Source organism: Poecilia reticulata, chromosome 13, assembly GCF_904066995.2.
Source record: "Poecilia reticulata chromosome 13, P_reticulata-male-v2, whole genome shotgun sequence".
Taxonomy (NCBI): Eukaryota; Metazoa; Chordata; class Actinopteri; order Cyprinodontiformes; family Poeciliidae; genus Poecilia; species Poecilia reticulata.
The window spans coordinates 21,714,841-21,737,401 of NC_088842.1; the positions used below are offsets into that span (position 1 = coordinate 21,714,841).

Sequence of the window (22,561 nt, forward strand, 5' to 3'; positions counted from 1 at the left end):
CTGTACTATTGTACCTGGCAGGAAGCCACTTGGCTCTGAGGGTTGCAGGTGGTTGGAAATGGGTTACTTTGACCAGCGCACAGACTGTCTCTGAGTTCAAAAAGATTTCTGCAGTTTACATCGCATCTCACATTTTTCTGCTTTAATTACCTCTGTTATGTTCATACTGATGTTTTTCGCTACACCTTTTGTGTATATTTGTAAATATGTGTCAAGCCGTCCTGGATTAGGGGCAAGGATCTTGTTTTAAAGCTCTGTGTGGGAGTGTGTGTGGGTGTGTGTGTGTGTGTGTATGCACGAGAAGGCGCACACGCATGCTTTAGAATGTGTGTTTGCGTCGTAAGCCCGACCGAGCAGAATACGGCCTGCTGTAAGCCCAGGCATGTGGGATTTGTGTGATTGGGTTTAGTCAACGCTGATAGGCGACGTCTTGGGCTCTGGATGACCAGACACTCCATGGACGACGCAGACCGCCCTGCTAAAAATACCAAGGTAAGACCTCACAGTCACCCTTACTGGACTCATCAAAAGCAGGTTCACCAGTCGTAAACTCGAAATTTGTTGCAGGACCTGATGTGTTGTTTTTAAATTCGGTTTTCTTTTAAAACTACATCTGAAATCACAATGTGAAACTTGTTACTTAAAATACAAATTTTATCTGGATTTTTTTGTTTTCTTTTTAAGGTTACAGGGTTTATAGGTTTTCAAACTGTTAAGTATTTGTTTTTAGCTAATCTGAACGATTAGTGCGAGGTTACGTTTCACACTCCTATGATCCGGCTCTTGCCTCAGGGGTCGGGGGTGGGGGGTTCTTCATGTTCTGTTGAAAATGCAATTTCTGGGCATTAAGCTGTTCATCTTCTGAGGAACTCCTGTCATAATTAACACAACGCCGGTCGTAACCTTTTAACCGCCCCCAGGCTGGGCCTCTGCCGCTTTTCAAAGTGAATTCTCCGTAGCTCAACGCTTGAGATTTTAACCTCAGGAATCTTGCGAGAATGGAAATGTCAACATGGGGTCACCGGGGTGTTATGATCTTCTTAGAGCAGGAAAAGAATATGGCAGCAGTTTGCAAGCAAATGTTGTGTCTCATGCGAATAATAATTGGGGTTAAGGTTTATGGTCACTTCAGCTCTAACAGTCACATTACTGCTCTAAGCGCTTAGTCTTTGCACCTTACGGAAAACTGAATTTCAATATTTCAAAACAACAACTACAACATTACTTAGCAGTTTCCAAAGCCACCACTTTATATTTTTATGTCGTACTTTTTTCAACAAAAAAAGTCTCACCATTTATCACAGAATAAATCAGCCGATCAGCTGCTTCATCAGTACACACTCGGTAAAACGTCGGTTCTTATCTTTTAAGATGTGTGGCAAAATTGATAAAGAGAACTCATTCTGTCTTAGACTTTATAACTGGAATATTCAATATTTGTGTGTAACTTCAGATTCACAAGAATTAAAGGTCTTCATGTTCCCAGTTGTAATAACTTTAAATACAGCGACTTACAAAAGTAAGTGTCTGATCACCAGCTTCTGGCAGTAATAACCTAATCTGTGCACTTGCTCTTCATCATCCCTCTTTAGGTACAAAGATTTGTTTCTGTTCAGGTGGAGAAGGTTATGGCACATCCATGCATTGTTTTTTGTTTTTTTTCCCCCTAAGCATCTGTTCAGTGCTGCATATCATCCGTGCAGTTATGATAACTAACTTATTACTTGCTATAGCCTGAGCTAGTGTGAGCATGTATACATTAAAGAGGAGGAATCCCAGGATTGAACCTCGCGGTGCCCCACATGTGAATTGTCTCCGTTCCGATGAGAAGCTATTTATTAACACAAAGAAATCCCTGTTCTCTAGTTAAGATCCGAACCAGTCAAGTAGTGAACCAGAGAGTCCGACCCGGCCGGCTCTCCAGTTGCTCCAACAATACGTCGCTGTAAACCGTGTCATATTCTGCGCTGAGGTCCAACAGAACCAGCACTGTGATTCTTCCACAGTCGGTATTTATGTGAATGTCATTGAACACCTTGACAGGGGCAGTCTCAGTACTGTGGTGAGCACAGAATCCTGACTGAAAGTCATCAAATCTGCATATAATAGCTTGAGATTTACATCTTTAATTGTTCTGATTCTCTCAGATGACCGTTCTGCTGTTCCTTTGCTTTTTTCTTTTTTTTTTTTTAAGTCCTTCATTTCTTTATTGAGAAGGTGAAACTGAGGACACAAAACAAAATCTCATCACTGAAATTGCTCTCTGGATGCATAATTTCATTGTACTTGATGCATATTTATTCTGATAATTTTTTTTCTGTAGCATCTCTGAGCCTCTAGATTACTCCTGGCAGCTTTATTCAATGATTTGAATTTCCATCTGACATCTAAGCTCAAACACTGAAGAGGTCAGAGGGACAAATGAATTCATGTCTCACAAGAATGTTTTTGCAAGCTGTGCAAGAATTGATAATGGAAAGGAGAAAGATTTCAGACAATTTTCTTATAATAAAGGCCAAAGGCCATAATGTGCTTTTCCCATGTTACCTAACTTCTCGTGCAACTACACCGTCAAGAGAATTAATCTCTGCTTCAGGGCAGGATGCTGTGAACTCCGCTTGCCACCGAAAATGTGTTTTCACATCTGCTTATCAGGCCTTTTCAATACAGAATGTACAAAAAAACCTGTTTTTCTTTTCCTCTGGGAGTAGTTTCCTCATAAAGTACTACAAGTTCCTTTGGCTTGTTAAGTGATGTTTGTGCAGATGTGGTGGCAGCGCTGCCTTTCAGACTCTCAACCATAGTTTTCTCCTCTCATCCCATCGTTAGTTGTTTATTTTACAATTGGCCCTAGATTGGAATTGCATGATGTCAGGAAGGCACAGGATGTTATAGAAGAAAACAAGGATTTTAATTATTAGGGTTCAGAAGACGTTTTGTCTTTCATGTATTTGTGCGTTCAACATGTGTATGTGTGTTTGTGTAGTGAAATATTTTGCATTTTAGCAGCTTTGCCACACATAAACAGAGCTCCTCAGACATAAATTTTTGAAATCATTTAAATTATGGCCGGGAAACTTTCCTGGTAGACGTTCAACATAGATAATCAAACCTGACAAGTTGATTTAATTACACGTATTAGTTTATCACTCCTTCGTAAAAGCAGAAATGCAATGAAGAAAAGGTTCCAGTTTTAAAAGTTTTGAACTCACTTCATTTTTTACTCGAGCGGTCAAAGCTTCAGGTAAAATTTTTGAAAACTCAAAAACCTTTAATTGTGCATTAATTCATTCAGATTTAATCTGAGATGATCACAAGAGGAAGGTTCATTTTGTGTCTGTCGAAAAAACTTGAGTATTTCCCGGTTTTCAAAGAGCAAAGACTCCAGCAGATTTTATTTTTTTATTTTTTAGCAAAAATGCTCTGGTATATCAAAGAACTAATGAAGCCATTCCCAAGATCTATGGAAGAAAAACAAACCCACAGCATTATATATCCTCCACTTTTCTTAATGGGTAACATGTGCTTTTAGCTTGTGCTATGTTTCATTACAAATTAGAGTCTTTGTTGCAGTCTTGGTCTCATCAGGCCAAAGCCAACAGTTCCAGTTAAAATGCCATTAAAATAAACGTTAGTCCACATATCTGCATTCGTGATGGAAAGACAGAGAAGGCTTTCTCTTGTCATGCGTCCAAAAGTCAAAGCAATCACCATTTGCATAGCCACACAGGTTCATTTTCAAAACATTGTTGCTGCGTACCTGTTTTCTTTCAGTCTTGCACTGATGACCACTAAAGGTTAACACATCTCTGCTTAACCTGAATGATATTTTCTCATGTCAAGTTAAAAGTGTGGCTCAAAGAGTCATGTCCTATTTATTTCCAACCCAGGTAAGCAGGAGGTCATGGAATACGAATGAAATGTTCCAGTCAATCTAAAAAGATTAAGTTAAAATTCACAAAATGCCTCGATTTATTTTCTCAGAATCGTTAGGGGTGCCAATGAGGTTTTTATATTTACTCAAATGAAAGGAAATCATGTTTAAGATAAATGTACTGACTGTCAGATTGGAGTCAATCTTCGATAAATCATGCTTTCATTATTAGATCCAACTCAAACAGAAAAGGGGAAAGTTGGCTCACAGTGCTGAAAAGTGTGCGTTTGCCTTAAGTCCAGACATTTTTCAGGAAAGCCCCTGGGAGTTGTCAAAGCGGAGTGTGATAAGAGCGTTATCTTTCCACACCCTCTCCTTACGTCTGCAGTCCGTCCTGCAGGGCGTTATGTGTTTAATAAAGTTTTGATTTGTCGTCACGTCACAGAAACACGGAACAGGCACCAACTGAGATCTGGTCGGGATGCTTTCTACTCGGGCACTCATTAAACATTTCAGCAGCGACCATTACCTCAGTCCCACCGTGTGATTGCAGACCTGCAGTCGTTTATGCAACATGGACATGCGTGACAGCGTGAACCCTGAGAGAAGAAGCTGTGTTTGGTAAAGTGTCGGCTTTCATGTCCTTGAGCTTTCCATAGATTATATCATGGTCCAGATGGAAATGTTTTACGTTTACCTTCATCGTGACATTTATTTCAGTTTCTAAAGAAACTCAGAAAAGGACTTTATTAAAAAAAAAATGCTTTGGGTGCAACTTGTGCTGAAATAGTTGGGAACCTCGTCATGTTTTCTAGATGTCCATAAGTGGCTAAGCTTTTTAATAAAGACACAATCCCCACATGGAGTTCCCACATGGTTTCAGTTAAAGAACCGGGACTCAGAGTAAAGAAGCAGTGAATATTTCACAGAAATAAAAACAAATCGGCTTTTCTTTCTCTCCCCTCCCATTAATCATGTTATGACCTCCAGCCTTTATTGGAAACCGAGGGCCCAAAACAGTTGTATTGTCTTGTTCAGAGGGACGGTCCTTCAAGAAACAGTGATTTTTACTGTAAGTGTATCTTATTTGCACAAAAATAGCAAGTAATTGAAAAAAGAAAATAATAAAAGTTGTTTACATAGGTATCAATCTGAATTTACTCCAAGAGCCCTAATAAAATCAAGTGCCACTAAATGGATTCAAGAGAAACATAAGCACTAAATAGAATCCCCAGGCATATGATTCACTCCCAGTATGGATGCAATGTTTGTGTTGGTGGTGTCGTGTTATGTCTTTGTTTTATTGCTTGTGAACATTCACAGAATGAACTTTGCCTCTGCAAACGCACTGAAGTTTATGGCCCTGGAGGTGATGTTTTCTGCAGCTGCTAATTGAATTGTCTCACCGTCTGTCCTTTGGTATGAAGGAGATGCTTGGGAATCTGCAGGCAGAGGTAGCAATGCTGGCACTCTGAGGGGGCTTCTGCACGTCATCCGCGTAAACCTGGCTGAGGGGCTTTCACCTTAATGGTGCTTGGATACATTATTATTTTTTTTTTTACATAAAATGTGTCATGAGATTTGAATGACATGTCCCGATCAAAATTAACAGCAAAGTTTTTGTACTTTATTACTGAAGGCCGATTTAATCTCGTCCAGATTAAGTGATTGACTGAGCAGCTTTGCTTTCAGAGGTTTCGCTCCAAAGGGAACAGTTTCTGTCTTGTTAGTATTTAAAAGCAGAAACTAGAGTCATACAGGTTGTTGTGTCTTTCAGCTGCAATTACATCAAAAGGTGGTTCTACAAAGTACTGACATTCCTTGCAGTGCAACTTATTGTCCCTCCATGTCACAATTATGTAACACATTGTGCTGGTTCATTGCATGAAGCGGCAACAAGATAAAGTGTGCGGCTGCAACATAGCGACAAAAAGTTTCGGATACATTTGCAAGGCGCTGAATCTCTACTGATTGCTGATCCCATGCACAAAACATTCCAAAGCTTCTCTGGATTACAGTCATAATTCAAGCTGTTACTCAAGTAGAAGAAAAATTCTCAATTTACAGCAATAACCTGGAGGAGTTTGGTTATGGAGAACCAGGTGGGGGGGAGTTGGTCACTCACGGTGTGTCTTCCCACCGCCTGGCACCAAATACGGTTTGAAACATAATTCCTGCAAGAAAACCTCAGACTACCTTTTTAAATTAGTGTAATTTATTCCCCTAGGTGTGAATGTGTGTGTGCATGGTTGTTTGTCCTGTGTGTATCTGTGTTGCCCAGCGACAGACTGGCGACCTGTCCAGGGTGACCCCGCCTCTCGCCCGGAACGTTGGCTGGAGATGGGCACCAGCAACCTCCCGACCCCACTAAGGGACAAGGGTGTAAAGAAAATGGATGGATGGATGGATGTAATTTATTCCTAAAATATACTTATGATGAAGTCACTGTTTTTTTGGGGGGGGTTTTAACGAAAAAATAATAATGGAATTAAAAAATTGGCCAAAAAGACTCAAAATAATAGTAATAAAAAAAGTTTCACATCTGAAGAGCAGGTGTGCGTGAGTAAATGTAAAGTGGACGGGGGGAAAAAAGTAGGAAGAGAGATCAAAGTATAACAGGTGGGAACAGGGAAGAAAGGAAAAACATGAAGGGGAAAAACAGAGGGTAGGGTCTCCAGAGTAGGGCTGGTGTCTGGTGTGTCTCTGTCTGCAGTGCCCTGAACATTGCCAAACATCTCCGTGAGGTTCGGGCTTCCCCTGTCTGCACTGTGAGACTCTGTGCTTTAATGTGAGCTCTGCCATGACCGTACCGTGTCAGAGCCACGCCACACTCCATGGCTTCTGTTTGTCTTACTACTCCATCAGTCCAAGCATCTGATACTGTGATGTGCAGGTCTGTGCCTGCAGCAAGCTCCTGCATTGTCTGAGTGCGTGCATCCATGCATCCATCCATCCATCTACGTATATGTCTAAGCTGCTGCGGGTCTCTGTATAAAGCATGCGTGTGTGTGTGTGAGAGTGTGTGTTCCAAGCCAGTGAGAGAGGGGCAACAAGGGAGGGAGCGGGAGGGAGGGAGAAATGAGAGAGGCAGGAGAGCTCAATGGGCAAACACGACGTCCTGATGAGCAAGTGAGGCTGTTTCTCTGGCAAGTTTTTGCCGCACCTCAGGATTCTTTTAAGTTTTAAGTAGAAGTTGCTGCTGCTGCTCTTTGCACTTTACTACTTTTTTTCTACAGGTCCCTTCCTCTTCTTCTGTTTCCATCTTAAGGTAAAGTATGCACCTCTGTCAAGATGAAACCGTTCTGGTGAATTTAAACTTTTTTTCTTTTGTATATTTGACATTTAGGGTAAAATGTTTGAAATAATGTCTGGTGTAGGATAGGATGACATATTGGACGATTCAGAAACAGTACAGTTCACTATGGGATTTCTATATTGTCTTGTGTTGTTTACTTGCATATTTTATTTAAAGTGTTTAAATAAAATACTTAAATATTTTTATTTAAGTAACCATAAGAAACTGTTGCTTTACTAACCATAAGAAACTGTGTTGGAAGGATTTTTCTGCTGTTAAAACTGGAAAAAGCCCATTTAATACCTGTATAAATTATGCATGCTGTTTATTTATTTATTTAATAATTCATGAGATATGGGATACATGTTTCTTAGTCTGCCTCTTAGTTGCTCAGTTGGCAATGGCAGTTTAAGCTTTTTCTGAAATTGTTGTCTTTTTGTTTTTTTTATATAATTTTTCTGTTACGAATGAGCCAGTTAAGTGTTGAGCGTAAACAAAAATTGTTTTCATTTGCATAATCAATCTCTAAAAAAAAATCTATATTTTTACCTTCTAATTTTGTGTGCTTTAAATAAAAATAAATATATTTTTTGTTCCATTTCAAATTGAGCAATCTTATTCAGAGTAGTAAAAATGATCAACAGGTAAAAATATAACTTTGTTTGAACACAGTTTCGTACACAATGTCTTCTTGTCTTTTTATTTTAACAGCAAGTTAAAGGTTTTTTTTTTCCAACTACTTTTTAAAGTAGTTATTTATCAAACTAAATAGCTCTTTTTATTTCGAGTTTAATAATACCAGTCAGGACTAACACATAATGATGTCAATCATTCTGTCTATACCTAAAGAGCACTTTAAGTGTTTTTTTGTTTTTTTCTGTGAATCTAACATGTGGTCGAGTTTAAAAAAACTAAATGATGTGTTTTCCAAGAATTGCATTTCTTAGATTGTTGTTGTTGTGCTGTGTCAGAAATGGTGCAGACAGCTATATTCTCCATGCTTTCTCTATCATATACCTTTAATTACAAGAACGCTAAAAGTAGTTGTGCAACTGACATCTTACATGAAACTATGAATAAAGCACAATGGTCTGTAAACTGACTTGTCCAAACAAAATCCTCCTCAATGTGTGTTTTTAGGATTAAGCAAGTACTAAAATGGTGAGACAAAAACTTTATTCTTTATATGACTGCTATGTTGGACTGCCGAGAGTCCTCCCCATCTCTTACCGAATGTCCACTGGAGATGTGCGCCAACGGAGCTGTTAGCTGACAAGGAATATGTGCGGATAGACGGATGTACTGTACAAGCATTTTTCAGTCATGTCCTGTCGGATAGAAAGCTTCATTTCAAAGTTTGCTGAGGATTGAATGATGCAGATAAACTTTCTGTTTTGAACAATTTTGTTTTCTGTGTGTGTTGCAGTTTGCCCTGCTGCCAAGTGTCTCAGAAGACGATCTATTTGTGGAGAAGAGCCAAGATTGTTGCAACTTTTGAGTTACCCTACATTCTCCTCAAGCCCCTTTCTCGTCTTGAACACCCTTCTTTGCCTCTCTTGCTCAACAGACGCTCCAACATTCAATTGTCTCACATACACGCCCATCTGCCCTCATTTCTATCATTTAGCACCCTTCCTCTTTTCAGATTATCTTTTACCTGTCCAAAAAGGACAGACTTTACTCCCCTCAGAACTGTCCCACACTATCTCCACACCCTTCCCTAGCTCCCCTTATCCTCCTGGCCCCCTCATGGGCACCGTATCAGCCAACAGCGCCAGATTCCCTTCATCGTCACTGAGAAGCTCTCTCCACCCCTAACTGCTTTGCCAACATCAACACCAATACAGCCCAATGGAGACAAAAGATATGATGATGACTAGCATGTCAACAATAGACAAAGAGGAGAATGGGGGAGAGCTGGGCAAAGGGAGAGAGGAAATAGAGGGGCAAGAGGAGGAGACGCAACAGGAAAATGGTAGATTGGTTCTGGCTGATGGTCTCGGAGAGAGAGGACCAAAGAGCTTGACCTCTGGTTCCGGTCAGCAGGTGTCCAATGGCTACACAACCTCCACCCCTCAGAGCCCCAGAGAGGGATCGGCACCGGGATCGGCTGCAGGGGCAGCACCTGGGCCCACGGGGGGAACTGGGTTAACGGGGCCGCTGGGAGGCCTGAGAACTCTGGTGGTCCAGCAGACCAGCTTAGAGAGGCCCAGAGAGACCTGGAGCAAGAAGATGGACTTCCTGTTGTCTGTGATCGGCTATGCTGTGGATCTCGGAAACGTCTGGCGATTCCCTTACATCTGCTACCAGAATGGAGGAGGTGAGATTTCAAAAGATGTTTGGAAGACAAATAAAGGTCAGGTAGGAGGGTTAGTTGTGAAGTGAAAGCTTCCATGTAAAAGGTGAAGGATTTCATATTGGAATGTGGACAGCACCACAGAAAGCCTCAAGGTCAGATTAATGAATGAACAGTTTTTCATTGGCAACATTTGTCACATAAATGGTGCAAAAAAGAGCGCCATATGCTTAGTTGTTCATGAGTAACTTGTTTAGTGCCAAATTTCAGGAACAACAAAGGTAAGTTTGTGCTTCCACAAAGCCCGTGTCACCTAACTTGCTCTCTCCTTCACCATCCACACCTAGCACCAAACGAGGCCTCCCTTTTTATTGAATCTGCAATAATAAAATCTTTGTAATTTCCTGTGCTCCATGCATGTGTGCGTGCCACCGGCGAGGTAAGAGATCGAGACCGGGAGACACTTGATAGAGGCAACAGTATTAATTGTGCTTTTTATGAGCGCGCCCCGAGTCTCAGTCCCTCTCCATGCTTAATAACCTGTCTTCCAGGCAGCTGCTCAATCAACCCCTTATCTTCTCTTTCATGTCACAATGAGGCTCTGAGCATGCAAGTGAGCACCGCCCTGTTTGCGCACGTGCACACAAACTAAGTTTATGATCAGATAGCAGGAAAGGCGGCATTAGATCTGTCCAAACATCTAATGTGCCTCTTCTCTGCACTGTGCTCAGCCCCGTAATATTTATTTTTCTTACTTTTTAAATTTCTTTGTATTACCAAATCCCAGTACTTCTCATTTATTTATTCAGAAAAGTGAACAGTTGATAAAGCTTAAACCAAAGACGACAAGAAACCTTTTTTTTCTTATCTAACATGAAATCAGACTAATCCTTTCCTGATTATAGGCCAGTTAGTATTTCCAATGTTACTGTTATATGTTGCTAAATGTCTGAACAAAGTAACAAAATTATCTCTCTAATTGTTCGAAGTCAGTAGTTTAGATGCACTAGCACTGCTGGGCCTTTAAACAATTTGGGAAAATCCAGATGATGCTCTTACAGCTTTGGAAACTTCTTTTAGGCTAATTCATAGCATTTGAGTTAAATGAAGGGGAAACTTGGATTATTTTAAGAAAGCACCTCCTGGTATGACAGTGTGGATATATTCAAAGAAATTATGCCAGATATATAAATGAGAACTGTGGATTGCCAAAAGACTGTTTCATTGTTGGGTACAACATAAGACGTCCAATGGTGCCACATTAACTGCTAACAATAAAACTCTATGATGGCTTTCATACAGCTTAAAGGCACTGCTAGCAAATGTGCCTTGCCAAATGAGAGAAGGAAGAAAGAAATGAACCAACAACCCTCCGTTTGCAAAATAACTGCTTGACCTGAGCCACAGTTTTGACCATTGCCTTTAAAGAAAGTTTGTGATCAACCTCTGACTTTGAAGAAAGTCCAAACAAATTGTTCAAGAAATAATCTTTCATTTTTGACGTTTTGCAAATAGAAATATCCTTAGTCGTCCTAACTGACGTAAAACAAGAAAAGTCTAACTTAATGTAATGCCTGTAGCCAGCAGCCATTGGACAAAAGGGCGACGTACAGCCTTCACAGTTCACCAGTCCATCACAGGGCAACGCAGAGACAAACAGAACAATTATGGACACACACACACACACACACACTCAGACCTAAGGGTAACTTGTAGCTGCCAATTAAGCTAACACAGCTGATGTACTCAGAGGAAACCAAAAATGATTTTTTTCGGTTAAATATTCTAACATTTTGCTGCCTTATTCATTCGCAGAGATGGTATTTGAAAGAAACAAATAGTGAAATAATTGCTTATCTGCTACTTTTTGTTAGGTTTCCACATCTATTCCTCCTCCGTGTCTTTTCTTCCCTCCAGGTGCCTTTTTGCTGCCCTACCTGTTGATGGCTGTGTTTGGAGGAGTACCTCTCTTCTACATGGAGCTAGCGCTAGGCCAGTTCCACCGCAGCGGCTGCATCTCCATCTGGAAACACATCTGTCCCATCTTCAAAGGTAACTGAAGGCGCAGGGTTGCAGGTAGCAAACCACTCCGACATGAAGAGCTCGTAAAGTGAACAAGAAGAACCATGAGAGTCTGACAGACAGCCCGTTTAACCTCTTTGCCCCCCTTCGGTTTAATCCCTTGGTTCCTTGTATTTCTTGATAGATGATCCAACTCTCTGTTATGGAAATTGTCACATTTTCATGCCAAATGCCAAGTGCTTAGAAACAGCGTAGTATGTAAATTTGTGTTGTTTGGAAATGCCACCCTGATACCAAACACAGACTTGAATAAGCTTGCACACACTCATCTCTTTGGATGGATTTTGACTGACTGCTGTCACTTAATTAAACACTTTTTTTTAACCTTCTGATGTCCTCTAAAAACATTTTTCTTCCACTCACTCAGGAATTGGCTTTGCCATCTGCATCATAGCCCTTTACATCGCCTTCTACTACAACACCATCATGGCCTGGGCCCTCTACTACCTGCTGTCATCTTTTCGACCCACCCTGCCCTGGACCACCTGCACCAACAGCTGGAACACGGCCAACTGCAACCACTACTTGTCCTCGGACCACAATGTGTCCTGGTCCAACTCATCCACGTCCCCCGCCGAGGAGTTCTATACGTAAGTGCATGTAAGTCAGATGTTGAGACGTGCAGAGAGAGAAAGAGAGAAAGAGAGAGAGAGCCAAGCATCAAGAATGGCGTCCAGAAAAGTGATGGCAGTGGTCTGTTTTTGTGTTCAGGAGTTTTGATAACATTACAAGCATTGAGGAAAAAAAGAATTCAATTCCCTGTGCCTTGCAGGAGGATGCTAACAGCATTTCAGTGTGGTATAATGATGATTACTTCAAGTCAGTTTTTTTATTTTTTATTTTCCCCCAAATGTTTCATTCAGAAAAATGTTTTGTCGATGTCTCCGCTGTGAATCTCCTCAGTCTTATCAGACTCTTGCCGCACCGCATCCAAGGGCTTCCAACCAGGGGAAGTCAGGCTTCGTTCACGGCTGACTTCTCCTAATGCGCGTTTCAAAGAAACAAATTCCTCAACTCCGTCTGGCGCCAGAATTTCCTGTTTTCAGCTTAAATCCCACAGCTGCATTATCATCCAAGTTCTGTGAGCTTAACCTGTGACCGGATATCAACCTTACAGTTAATTTCAAACTCTTTTTTTTTTTGTTTTTCCACAAAGCACTTTTTTTCTCTTTGGCTTCTTGACATGAAGGGTTTGAGACTGCCAAGGCAGTCTGCTGTGCACTCAGATGAACTCTGTACTCATTGAGTTACTTTTTCTAGCCACCCAAATTTGATTAATAATATATATTTTTACACTTTCTGTCCTAAACGGTGCCCTTTTGCACAGTCTTATTGTATTTTTTTCTATCACATTTTCTCTCTTCAAACCTGTTCTCAGAGTTCCAAGAATCCCCGTCCTCACGACTGTCTTTCCTCTCAGCTTCCTCCCTCCTAGCTCACAAGTTCTCCCATCTTTTGCGACCTCTTGCCAGGCGCCACGTACTCCAGGTCCACCTGTCCCCAGGACTGCACCAGCTGGGATCCATCAGCTGGCAGCTGGCCCTCTGCTTGCTCTTCATCTTCACCATCGTCTACTTCAGCATCTGGAAGGGAGTCAAGACGTCTGGAAAGGTAACGGACGGCGGCGCCTGCGTGGCTGATGGGGTTGTCAGTTAGAGTCGATGGATGCATGTGTGGATGGCGAAAGAGGCAGAGAGAACGCGGAAACTCGTGTTATCACGTTACCCTTGTCATCATCCATCATCAGTCTGTTGAAAGCGAGCCCAACGTGTTGCAGTAAAATCAACAGGTCTAGCTTTAAATTGTGAGAAATAATCACATGAAGTGTTGGCATTAAAATAAGGTTCATCTGAAGTTCCATGCACTTGACTTTCCTTGTAGCCATTACTCTAGTCCCTATTTATTATTTGTTGATAAAAAGAAATGCATATCTAATTCAATTAAGCTTAATTTAATTTGGAATGTACCATTGTTTTTTTTTATTACTCCTGATGAGTCTACCTTATATACTGTAGTGTGGCAAATGATCACAATCTACAAACGCATAGCAGCAGTTTTACAGAGAAAGAAATTCCTTTGTTTTCAGTATTTACACTGCGTTAAGAGTAATTCCTGTGTATGAACAGATGAAGGTTGATCTGTCTGTTTTGTTGCTTCCCACACACGTTAGGTAGTATGGGTAACTGCAACATTTCCCTATCTGGTTCTCCTGGTCCTTCTCATCCGTGGGGCCACGCTGCCAGGGGCCTGGAGGGGCGTCGTCTTCTATCTCAAACCCGATTGGGAGAAGCTGCTTAGCACGACGGTCAGCCGGATTTTCTATTCCGGGTTCTCGTCAAACTTCCCAGATGACTTTTGCCTTTTTTTTCTGACATTCCATTAATCGGCATGACTAACTTTTTAACTTGGTCAAAGGTATGGATCGATGCGGCAGCTCAGATCTTCTTCTCCTTGGGTCCCGGATTCGGTGTGCTGCTCGCCTTCGCCAGCTATAACCCCTTTCACAACAACTGCTACAAGTAAGAACCAAAATTCAGAGTTCAGCTCTGTTACAATGTGTAGCTTACATGACATAAGAAGGGGAAATTTAATCACTGAAAAAGAAACGATTCTGCTTCTGTAAAATAAATTTAAAAAGAATCAAAAACTCATTACAGTGAACTGATTGCATAAGTATTTTAAAACCTTACACTAATACTTTTTGGATGGATTTTTGTATTTAGTTCCAGCATTCAGTCATTTTTGGCAGTCGTCCATTAGCATCCAACACTCACTATGTTTTGTGGTTTTTTTGATGATGTGCTCTGTGCTTTTTGTGCCTATCTTATATTTTGGGATTGTGTTCCAAAAGTTCTGGTTTACTGTCACAGACCATAAAAATTCTCCTCCAAGGGTTTGGGAGACCTTATCCAGACCTGGAGGTTTGCTTTGAGGGAAAAGACTTCTGCGCTGCAACCCAACTCCCTGATCTACACATGAAAATACAGGATGTTGTTGTCACATGTACAACACATCCACTAGCAGGCAGATATTGACCTGTCTATGCTAGGATAAAATGTTATACGTGGAAAAGCTTTATTATGGTCTCCCTACTTCCCATTAACAACAACTTAGCATTTTGGCAGCATTGTGCTCATATTTGAGAGCTGCCTTAGTAGCATATCCTCTAAAATCACCGGTTCTTCACTAATAATAACCCTTTTTAAAGCTTTGCTCTTTTATTTTCCTGTTAGAGATGCGCTGGTCACGAGCTCGGTGAACTGCCTCACCAGCTTCCTGTCTGGTTTTGTCATCTTCACCGTTCTGGGCTACATGGCGGAGATGAGAAAGCAAAATGTGGACGATGTGGCGAAGGATGCAGGTAACATCGCAATCCACACAAAGGTGTCCTTGCATTTATTCTCTCGCTGTTTTCTCTCTCCTTATATTTGCCCTCACGTCTCCTTCCAGGCCCCAGCTTGTTGTTCATCATTTACGCTGAAGCCATAGCCAACATGCCTGCTGCCACGTTCTTTGCCATCATCTTCTTCCTCATGATCATAATGTTGGGTCTGGACAGCACGGTCAGTCTGCTCATTACTCTATAAGCGGTCCGCTCTCCTTTCTGTTTTAACCCAATCTGTTGCTGCCTACATCCCAACTCCTGTTGTGCTTCATCCAACTCCACACAGAGATTTCATGCTTGCCTTGTTCTCCTTCCCCCTTGCTTTTGAGAGGCTCAGGTAATCTTTTGTTCTCTCTTCCCTTCTGAATGATAGTCAATGAAAACAATGTGATATGAGTTTCATATCCCCGTCTTCGTCAGCCCATCTCCATGAGCCTTTGTTTGTTGGCTCTGAGGCGGCCAGCCAGCGACCCGCCGTGCTCTTATCGTGAACTGATGATCAGTTTAGAATCGGCTCTGAGATACAGGAGTTTTATGAGGAGGATCAGGAGGATATTACTGCGCAACGTGTCAGAGTACACAGATTTCACATTGAACTGGCTTAAAATGTCATCTCGTTCAGTCAGTCTGTGCTTTGGATATAGTGCCTTACAAAAAGCAGATCGACAAAAAGTAGCACATAATTGAGAAGTGGAAGGGAAATTTAAGAAATGTTACAATTTTCTAACTAGTATAAATCTGAAAAGTGTTAGCAGACATATGTTTTCATCTTCCCTTGTACCAATACCAAAAATAACATCATGTGCAGCCAGTTCCCTTCAAAATCCGCTTAGTTATCTTTGTGTGATTTAATCTCAGTATGAATCCAGCTGCTCTGTAAAAATGTCAGGGTTTTACTAGAGAACACAAATGAACAAGCAGCGTCCAGGACGCCCCAGAACACAGAAGAAACGTCAGGGAGAAAATTGCGGAGACGTTTAAAAAAAGGGTTGGATTACTGGAGCAATATCCATCCAACACTCTGAACATTTCTCAGAGCAATGACAAGTGCAACAGCAAACCTACCGAGACACGACCTTCTGCCTAAACTTACAGACCAAACAAGAATGTAATTTATCAGAAAAGCAAAAAGGGATATGGTGACTGTGGAGAAGCGCTTCACAAATCTGGCCTTCATTTATAGGATGAGTGACAAGAAACATCTGATGTTGTTTCTTGCTCATCTGTTGCCATGCAGATGAGAAAACACGGAAAAAACAAAGGAACCATGGAAGAAGGAGCTCTAATATTATTTTGCAAAGTGTTCTATGTGAAGGAACTTTTAGTAACTCTGACCACACAATTGTTTGCTTGAAATATGGAAGAGAAAACCTGTTAAAGGCTGCAAAACATCTGAGACAGTGTGGGGGTGTAATAGAATGTTTTTCTTGTTCTTCTAACTTCTTGTTTTCTTGTCTTTTGCTCATTGTTTTCACCATCCTGCCACTGATCTTCTCCCTATGTCATCCTCCTCACTCCCTGTGTGTCCTCCTCTCTCCAGTTCGCAGGTTTGGAGGGGGTAATTACCGCCATGCTGGATGAGTTCCCTCATTTCCTAGCTAAGAGACGGGAGTGGTTTGTCCTTGGCCTTGTCTGTGTGTGCTACCTTGGGGCTCTGTCCACTCTCACATATGTAAGTTACTGACCAACGTTTCCCACAGTTTAAAACCGAAATAATTACTCAGGTTATCATCTGTTGCTGTAAATTGCACATTGACCTTCCCCTTTTTGTTGCTTTTTTAAATTAGAAAATCAAAACTTTTTTTTTAATTGATCCATTTTCTTGCACAGCCATGACTGTGCAAGAATCAATTTGATTTATTCTTAGTCAGCTCTATCAACTCCAAAATTAGTTGCCATACAGTATGTGTGTTTGGGATCATTGCCTTCTTAGATCAACTAATCCATCTTTTGCAAAGCAACAGTGGATAACCACAAGCAAAGCAGCCCCACAGCATGATACTGCTACTACCATGACATTTACATAATAAATTCTGACTTCTGCAGAAAAGTCTTTTTCCCTTGAATAAATTGACTTGAATTGATTAATTTTGTTTGTACAACTTCATTCATTCATTTATAACGGATGATAAACATTCATATCTATCCAGATTCATGTCGGTTTCCTCACCAGAACTATAATTATAATGTTAATTTAACACAACAGCTATTTTGTCACATGATTAGAATGGTAAAAATAAGATTGGATAATATTAGAACAGTGTTTGTACTCTGTGTTTTCTTAGAATGACTGACTGTGATACATGTTATTTAGCACAATATGCTGCAAATACCAATGAGCTGAATTTAGATCACAGCAGTGTCAATGACGTGTTTTTTCTTTCGCCCTGATTTCGTAATTACAATGACGGGTTTGTGCTCTAGTATTTCTGGATGTCTTTGTGATGCGTTCAGGGAGGAGCATTTGTGGTGAAGCTGTTTGAGGAGTACGCTACGGGTCCTGCCGTCATCACCGTAGTTCTGCTCGAAGTCATCGCTGTGTCCTGGTTCTACGGTGAGAGATGAACAGCAGTCTGTGTGTTTATTATCACAGCTGCAACAAGAAATTCACAAAAATACTTGCGATAATAATTTTGCCAAGTCTTTCCCACACATTGCATTTGTGTTTCAGCATGATTGTACGCTTGATATTTGAGGTTACAGGTTTGTATGCCTGTGTATGGCTATAGGTACCAACCGTTTCTGCAACGACGTCCAGGTCATGCTCGGCTTCTATCCCGGTGGGTTCTGGAGGGTTTGCTGGGTGGCCATCTGTCCCTGCTTCCTTCTGGTCAGTCTTATACATTTAGAGCACCTCATGAGGCCTTTGTCAGAGAAAACTGTTCACGGAAAGGTTTTAATATGGTATCTATTTTTGTGTGTTGTGTTCCTACACAGTTCATCATCATCAGTTTCCTGGCGTTCCCTCCAGAGGTCAAGCTGTTCCACTACCAATACCCATCGTGGACAACTGTCTTGGGCTACTGCATTGGAGTGTCCTCATTCATTTGTGTGCCTGCTTACATGGTCTACCACTTACTTAACTCTAAGGGAACATTCAAGCAGGTACAAAATTCACCTGCAATATCTATCATTTTTTGATTCTGGCGTTTGTCATCGTTCGCAACTTCTTATACCATCATGCATCTTCTACTAATGTCTTTTCACTAACCAGCAACAAGGAGCCGTTCCTCACTGTCAGGGTCTCCCCTCTGCTGTGAACACATGACTTGAGATCAAGATCAAAGGAGAAAGCGCAGACCAGGGATTAGAGAGAAAAAGCAGCATCTAGATCAGATATATGCACCACGCGCCCAACCACGCATTCGCATTATGCCGTCGATGTATAGCTTGTCACGTTACCGACGGTCAAGTCAAAAAGATTAATAACCTTTCTCGATTCAATCAAATTAATATTTGAGGTATTAGTGAGACAGTTATTCAGATTTTTTACGTCTAATATCGACATCACGTTTAGAGTTGTGAGAGAGTTGACAGAGGGGAGAAGGACATCAAAGAGACTCACAGACAGACGTTCTCTGGCTGCTGTCCGTTGGTGTCAGCTCACACAAAGGGATCAGCATAAGTCAACAAATAGGAGCTCAGCTTTGTGTGCAAACGCGTTGGAGGGAAAGGAGGCAGCGACCTTGTAGATCAGGAGGTCAGATGAGTACGACCAGGTTTAACTGTTTCTGCAGCTGATTATTAAATTAAACACTGATTTTAAACAACAGCGTCAGTAATATTAGGCGTTTTTAAGGGCTTATAGGTAAATTTAGTCGTAGTGTTTCACATGCTTCACTAGTGACTGTAGTTTACATTTTCACCATCTTATTGACTCTAAAAACAGACAGCTTACCACTCATCTCAATAGAAGCTTTGATTATTGGTTTTAAACTGCATGAATCTAAGTGTTGTCCTCGGCAACAGCGACGATGAACATTACTTGATATAATGTATAATGTTGATATAGTCACCAGTGTTATTTTCCACAAGACAAAAACTGAAAATGTAAATAAAATTATTTATTAAAAATATTTCTCTTAACTTTTTGTTAAATTACTCATATTTTAAACTTTCACCTTTCTTACTTTCAGCAGCAGCTAGTTGTGCTGCATCACCGTCACCAGCTTATACTTGTTCATCAGCAGACTTGATTTTAGACTGAACTAAAATTGTAAATTTTAGTTCTGTCCTGTCCTGGCAAGGATTTTAATGATATCTAAAGCAACGATGTTTCCCGTTTACAGCTTCATCATCACTTACAGGGGGGCAAATATGATAAAATTTCCCATTTCTGAAAATGCCATCCAGTTGAAGTCGGTATGAAGTTGACTGATGAAATTAGCATTGAAGAACTCCCACCACGTTAGATCATGTTCTGGGACTGGGTGCACCCAATAGTCAAAAATTAAACGGTGACAGATAAACATTTTGCTGGCACTTCTTACATATGCCACTCTTAAGAGCTAACAGCATTTAAACACCATAGAAAAAAATATAGTTATAAACTACTCACTTTTCCTGGGAATCTAATGTTGTGTATCAAATGATCTCAATAACGTAATACAAAGTTGCAGCCTTTGTGTGACGGCTGCAATTGCAATTATTTTATTTTTTCTTGTTTGTCTTTCCTTCCCCACAGCGCCTGTTGAAAAGCATCACTCCTCAGCCCAGCACCGACAACCACAGAGATTTATTTGTGACCAACGCAATCTGACCAAACCCATAGCGCAAGACGGCGCATATTCCCAATTACCTGGAGCGCCCTCTTCTGCACATACTGAAAAACTACAGGGCAAAGGGGGCTGTCTTTCATCGTTCTCGCATCTTTTCAAACATCTCCTTCCTGTCCCAGAGAGATCTAGAAACGTAAACCTGCTTTGGTTCTCCATGCGGATTCGGTTCTCGAGAACATTTATGTTTCTTTAAAACATACTTCTCTGAGTTTCGCCGCTCTATGCTTCGTGTCCCTTTCTTTAAAACACAAAAAGCGATAAAGTAACATATTTTGTAAACTTTTAAGTATGATAACATCATGTAGACTTTAAAAACAGACACTTAAACAAGGGATGCTCAATTAGGGCAGGTCACATGCAATCACTACTTTCTATTCTCATTACTTATGACTGTAGTCTCATATAATGCTGTAAAGTTATCCATCCCAATATGTAGCAAAATTCAGGTATTTTTACATCTGTTGCTAAAGCCAAATATTCCAGATTTGTTCTGTTGCTGTTTCATAGCTGTTGTTGTGTCATGCTGTGTTGACTGTCAGCCTATGTTAATCTGATAGAATCTGGAGCGACCGGCAGACTTTTGCAATGAGGTCCCTACACTGTGAAGCACTGTGACATGAGTGTGTGTGTGTGTGTGTGTGTGTGTGCGTGCGTGCGTGTGTGCGCGTGAGTGCGTGTGTGTTTGCATGATGGACTGTTATACCATCCAGAGGAAAATGAATCACAGACGGGAAAACCAATCGTGTTCACTCTGAGATGGCAATATGGGATAAATGTATTTATTTCTGAATGTGTCAGTGCTGTCACTTTGTCTCACCTCGCCCGCTGTTGCACCATCATGGGAAACGCTGCGGAAGGTCCTTATTTGATCTCAGTGGTAGAAGCCAAATCTGGGTCAGAGCTAATACCATTACCATTATCGCACTCTGGAAAAAAATAAAATAAAAATCAGCATTAAAGCTCTTTATATTCTACCAAAAAATAAATAAAAATGTGTGCCTGCTTGCGTGCGTGTGTGTGTGTGTGTTTTGGGGAGTGTGTGCAGGAGCAGGACATAAAATTTGTGGGAGCACTGTACATCTACATGTGTAATTACTAGTCCTAATTGGTATTAGTGTAATTTATCTTGTGAAGACCTGCTTCCGCCTTCCATGGACGTGGAGCTGCATGTGCGTTCAGTGCTTGCGTGATTGTCTGAAGCACCTTTATGTGTGCCTGTCGTGGTGCGCGAGTGCGCATGCGTGTACGCGTGTGTGTGCGTGTGTGTGTGTGAGTGTCAGTGATGTGAACTCATGTTGTCTTGTTAAATGCCAAAATATCTCATGAAGAGCGTAATTCTCCCCTTTTCGCCTCTTTCTCTCGCTCGAGCTTATGTAAGATCTGTGTATGTCAAACACGGCTGTACTGATAAAACATCTGTATAGAATGAAGATATATAAATATATGGGAAATAATAAATAATAATAAAGATATATGGAAATTAACACCTCCTGCGTGTAAGTTTGTTAACTTTTACATTTACAAGTTAAGTCTTGTCTTCTTTTTAGCTGATTTTGAGGAGCTGATATTCATAATTCAAATAAAAAACAAATAGTTACATTTTGATCTAAGTGCATCACTTGCTTTCCCCATTTTGTTTACTAAGAAAACTGGGTCTCTCTGTCCTGCCATATTTATATCCATAGATTGTCGTACTAAATAAAGTCAATATGCACTTTACACTCTAATCAACTTTTGAAAATGGAAATACATTTTTAAAATTATTCTCATAAATCTGTTGCCACAAAATACATTTTACAGAAATTCATGATTAAAAGGTTTGACATTCCTTTCTTTTAAAAAATTAATCTTTGTGTTTATTTAGCTGGTCATAAAATTCATCACGTTTCCTTGTTAATCATGGAATCTGATGCGAAGAAGTCCATCATGGTTGAAAATGAAATAAACTTACAGTTTAATAAATGGTTTTCAGATGTTCTCCCCATGCACATGTATGACTTCTCTCCGGGAACTCCGGCTTCCTCCCACAGTGCAGAAACATGACTGTTGGGTTAATTGAATTGATTGATGGTTTTGAGATGGTTTCTTTATTGGCTCTTTTCTGCTATCCACAGACCCCTGAACATTTGACACCTGATCAATAAAGACAGCTCTGATCAGTGGAACATAAAACTACCCAGAGATGGTCTAAAAAATCTCCACTTTTAACTTGGATGTATCGAATCTTCTTTTTGAATTTCCCAGACAGATTGCACACTTACTTTTTCTGCTCTATGTTGTGTGTTGCTTAAAGCTGTGCTATACTGGATCTTTGTTCACATGTGCTGCTAATTCATATCAAACACAAGGTTGAAATATGCCACTAATTCAGGAATTAACAGTCTATGTAAGAGTACATACAAATTTGTCTGTACTGTTTTGGCATTTCAGACAAATCCACAAATTCTGTTTTTGTTTTCGTTGACCATAGGTCAGATTTAAATAACTTTTTTTAGGGAGATACAGCATTGCTTTGGTGAGATGATTGTAACAAAACCATGAATTGTATTTTAATGTCTTGATTAGTGACTGGTATGAATTAACTTTATCGATTCCTTCATTTATTCCTTCTGATTCAAACAGTAAAAGTAGCATTGCCAGCTACGTTCCCATAATTTTCAAACCAAAAGGCTCCAAAATACAGATAAATATCTCCAACTCTATGAAGCGGTGCTCCTGGGGAGCAGCGTCTCTATTAACTCTTCCTGTCAACTGGGTAATGACTAACAGTACAGATTTGATGCACAACAACTGAGATGAGCCTTTGAAAAATAATTACAGCACGCCAATTTATCAAAAATCCAGCACAGTC

The 22,561-nt window shown here is 40.6% G+C and overlaps 1 protein-coding gene across 3 annotated transcripts; it reads left to right on the forward strand.

Moving 5' to 3' along the window:
* Nucleotides 1–289: 289 nt before the first annotated feature.
* On the forward strand, nt 290–21,194 carry slc6a4a (solute carrier family 6 member 4a). Of its 3 annotated transcripts, none has more exons than XM_008426041.3 (14): nt 290–492; nt 8,596–9,489; nt 11,383–11,517; nt 11,915–12,137; nt 13,020–13,158; nt 13,718–13,852; nt 13,963–14,066; nt 14,781–14,908; nt 14,998–15,110; nt 16,473–16,604; nt 17,387–17,486; nt 17,662–17,762; nt 17,870–18,037; nt 19,617–21,194. In XM_008426041.3, exons 2-14 carry the CDS (start codon nt 9,021–9,023, stop codon nt 19,689–19,691), a joined length of 2,022 nt encoding a protein of 673 aa, XP_008424263.1. In that variant the 5' UTR covers nt 290–492; nt 8,596–9,020; the 3' UTR covers nt 19,692–21,194. The 3 variants fall into 3 exon arrangements, with proteins under 3 accessions (XP_008424263.1, XP_008424265.1, XP_008424264.1); XM_008426043.3 differs by lacking the exon at nt 290–492 and adding an exon at nt 4,370–4,495; XM_008426042.3 differs by lacking the exon at nt 290–492 and adding an exon at nt 6,940–7,142.
* The last annotated feature ends 1,367 nt before the right edge of the window (nt 21,195–22,561 follow it).

Bases quoted from the DNA above. Each gene is read 5' to 3' on its own strand.
- slc6a4a (XM_008426041.3), top strand. From the start codon at position 9,021: ATGGAGACAAAAGATATGATGATGACTAGCATGTCAACAATAGACAAA. The intron at 12,138-13,019 runs GTAAGTGCATGT...ACCTCTTGCCAG, and splicing joins CCCGCCGAGGAGTTCTATAC to GCGCCACGTACTCCAGGTCC. The intron at 14,067-14,780 runs GTAAGAACCAAA...TTTTCCTGTTAG, and splicing joins TTTCACAACAACTGCTACAA to AGATGCGCTGGTCACGAGCT.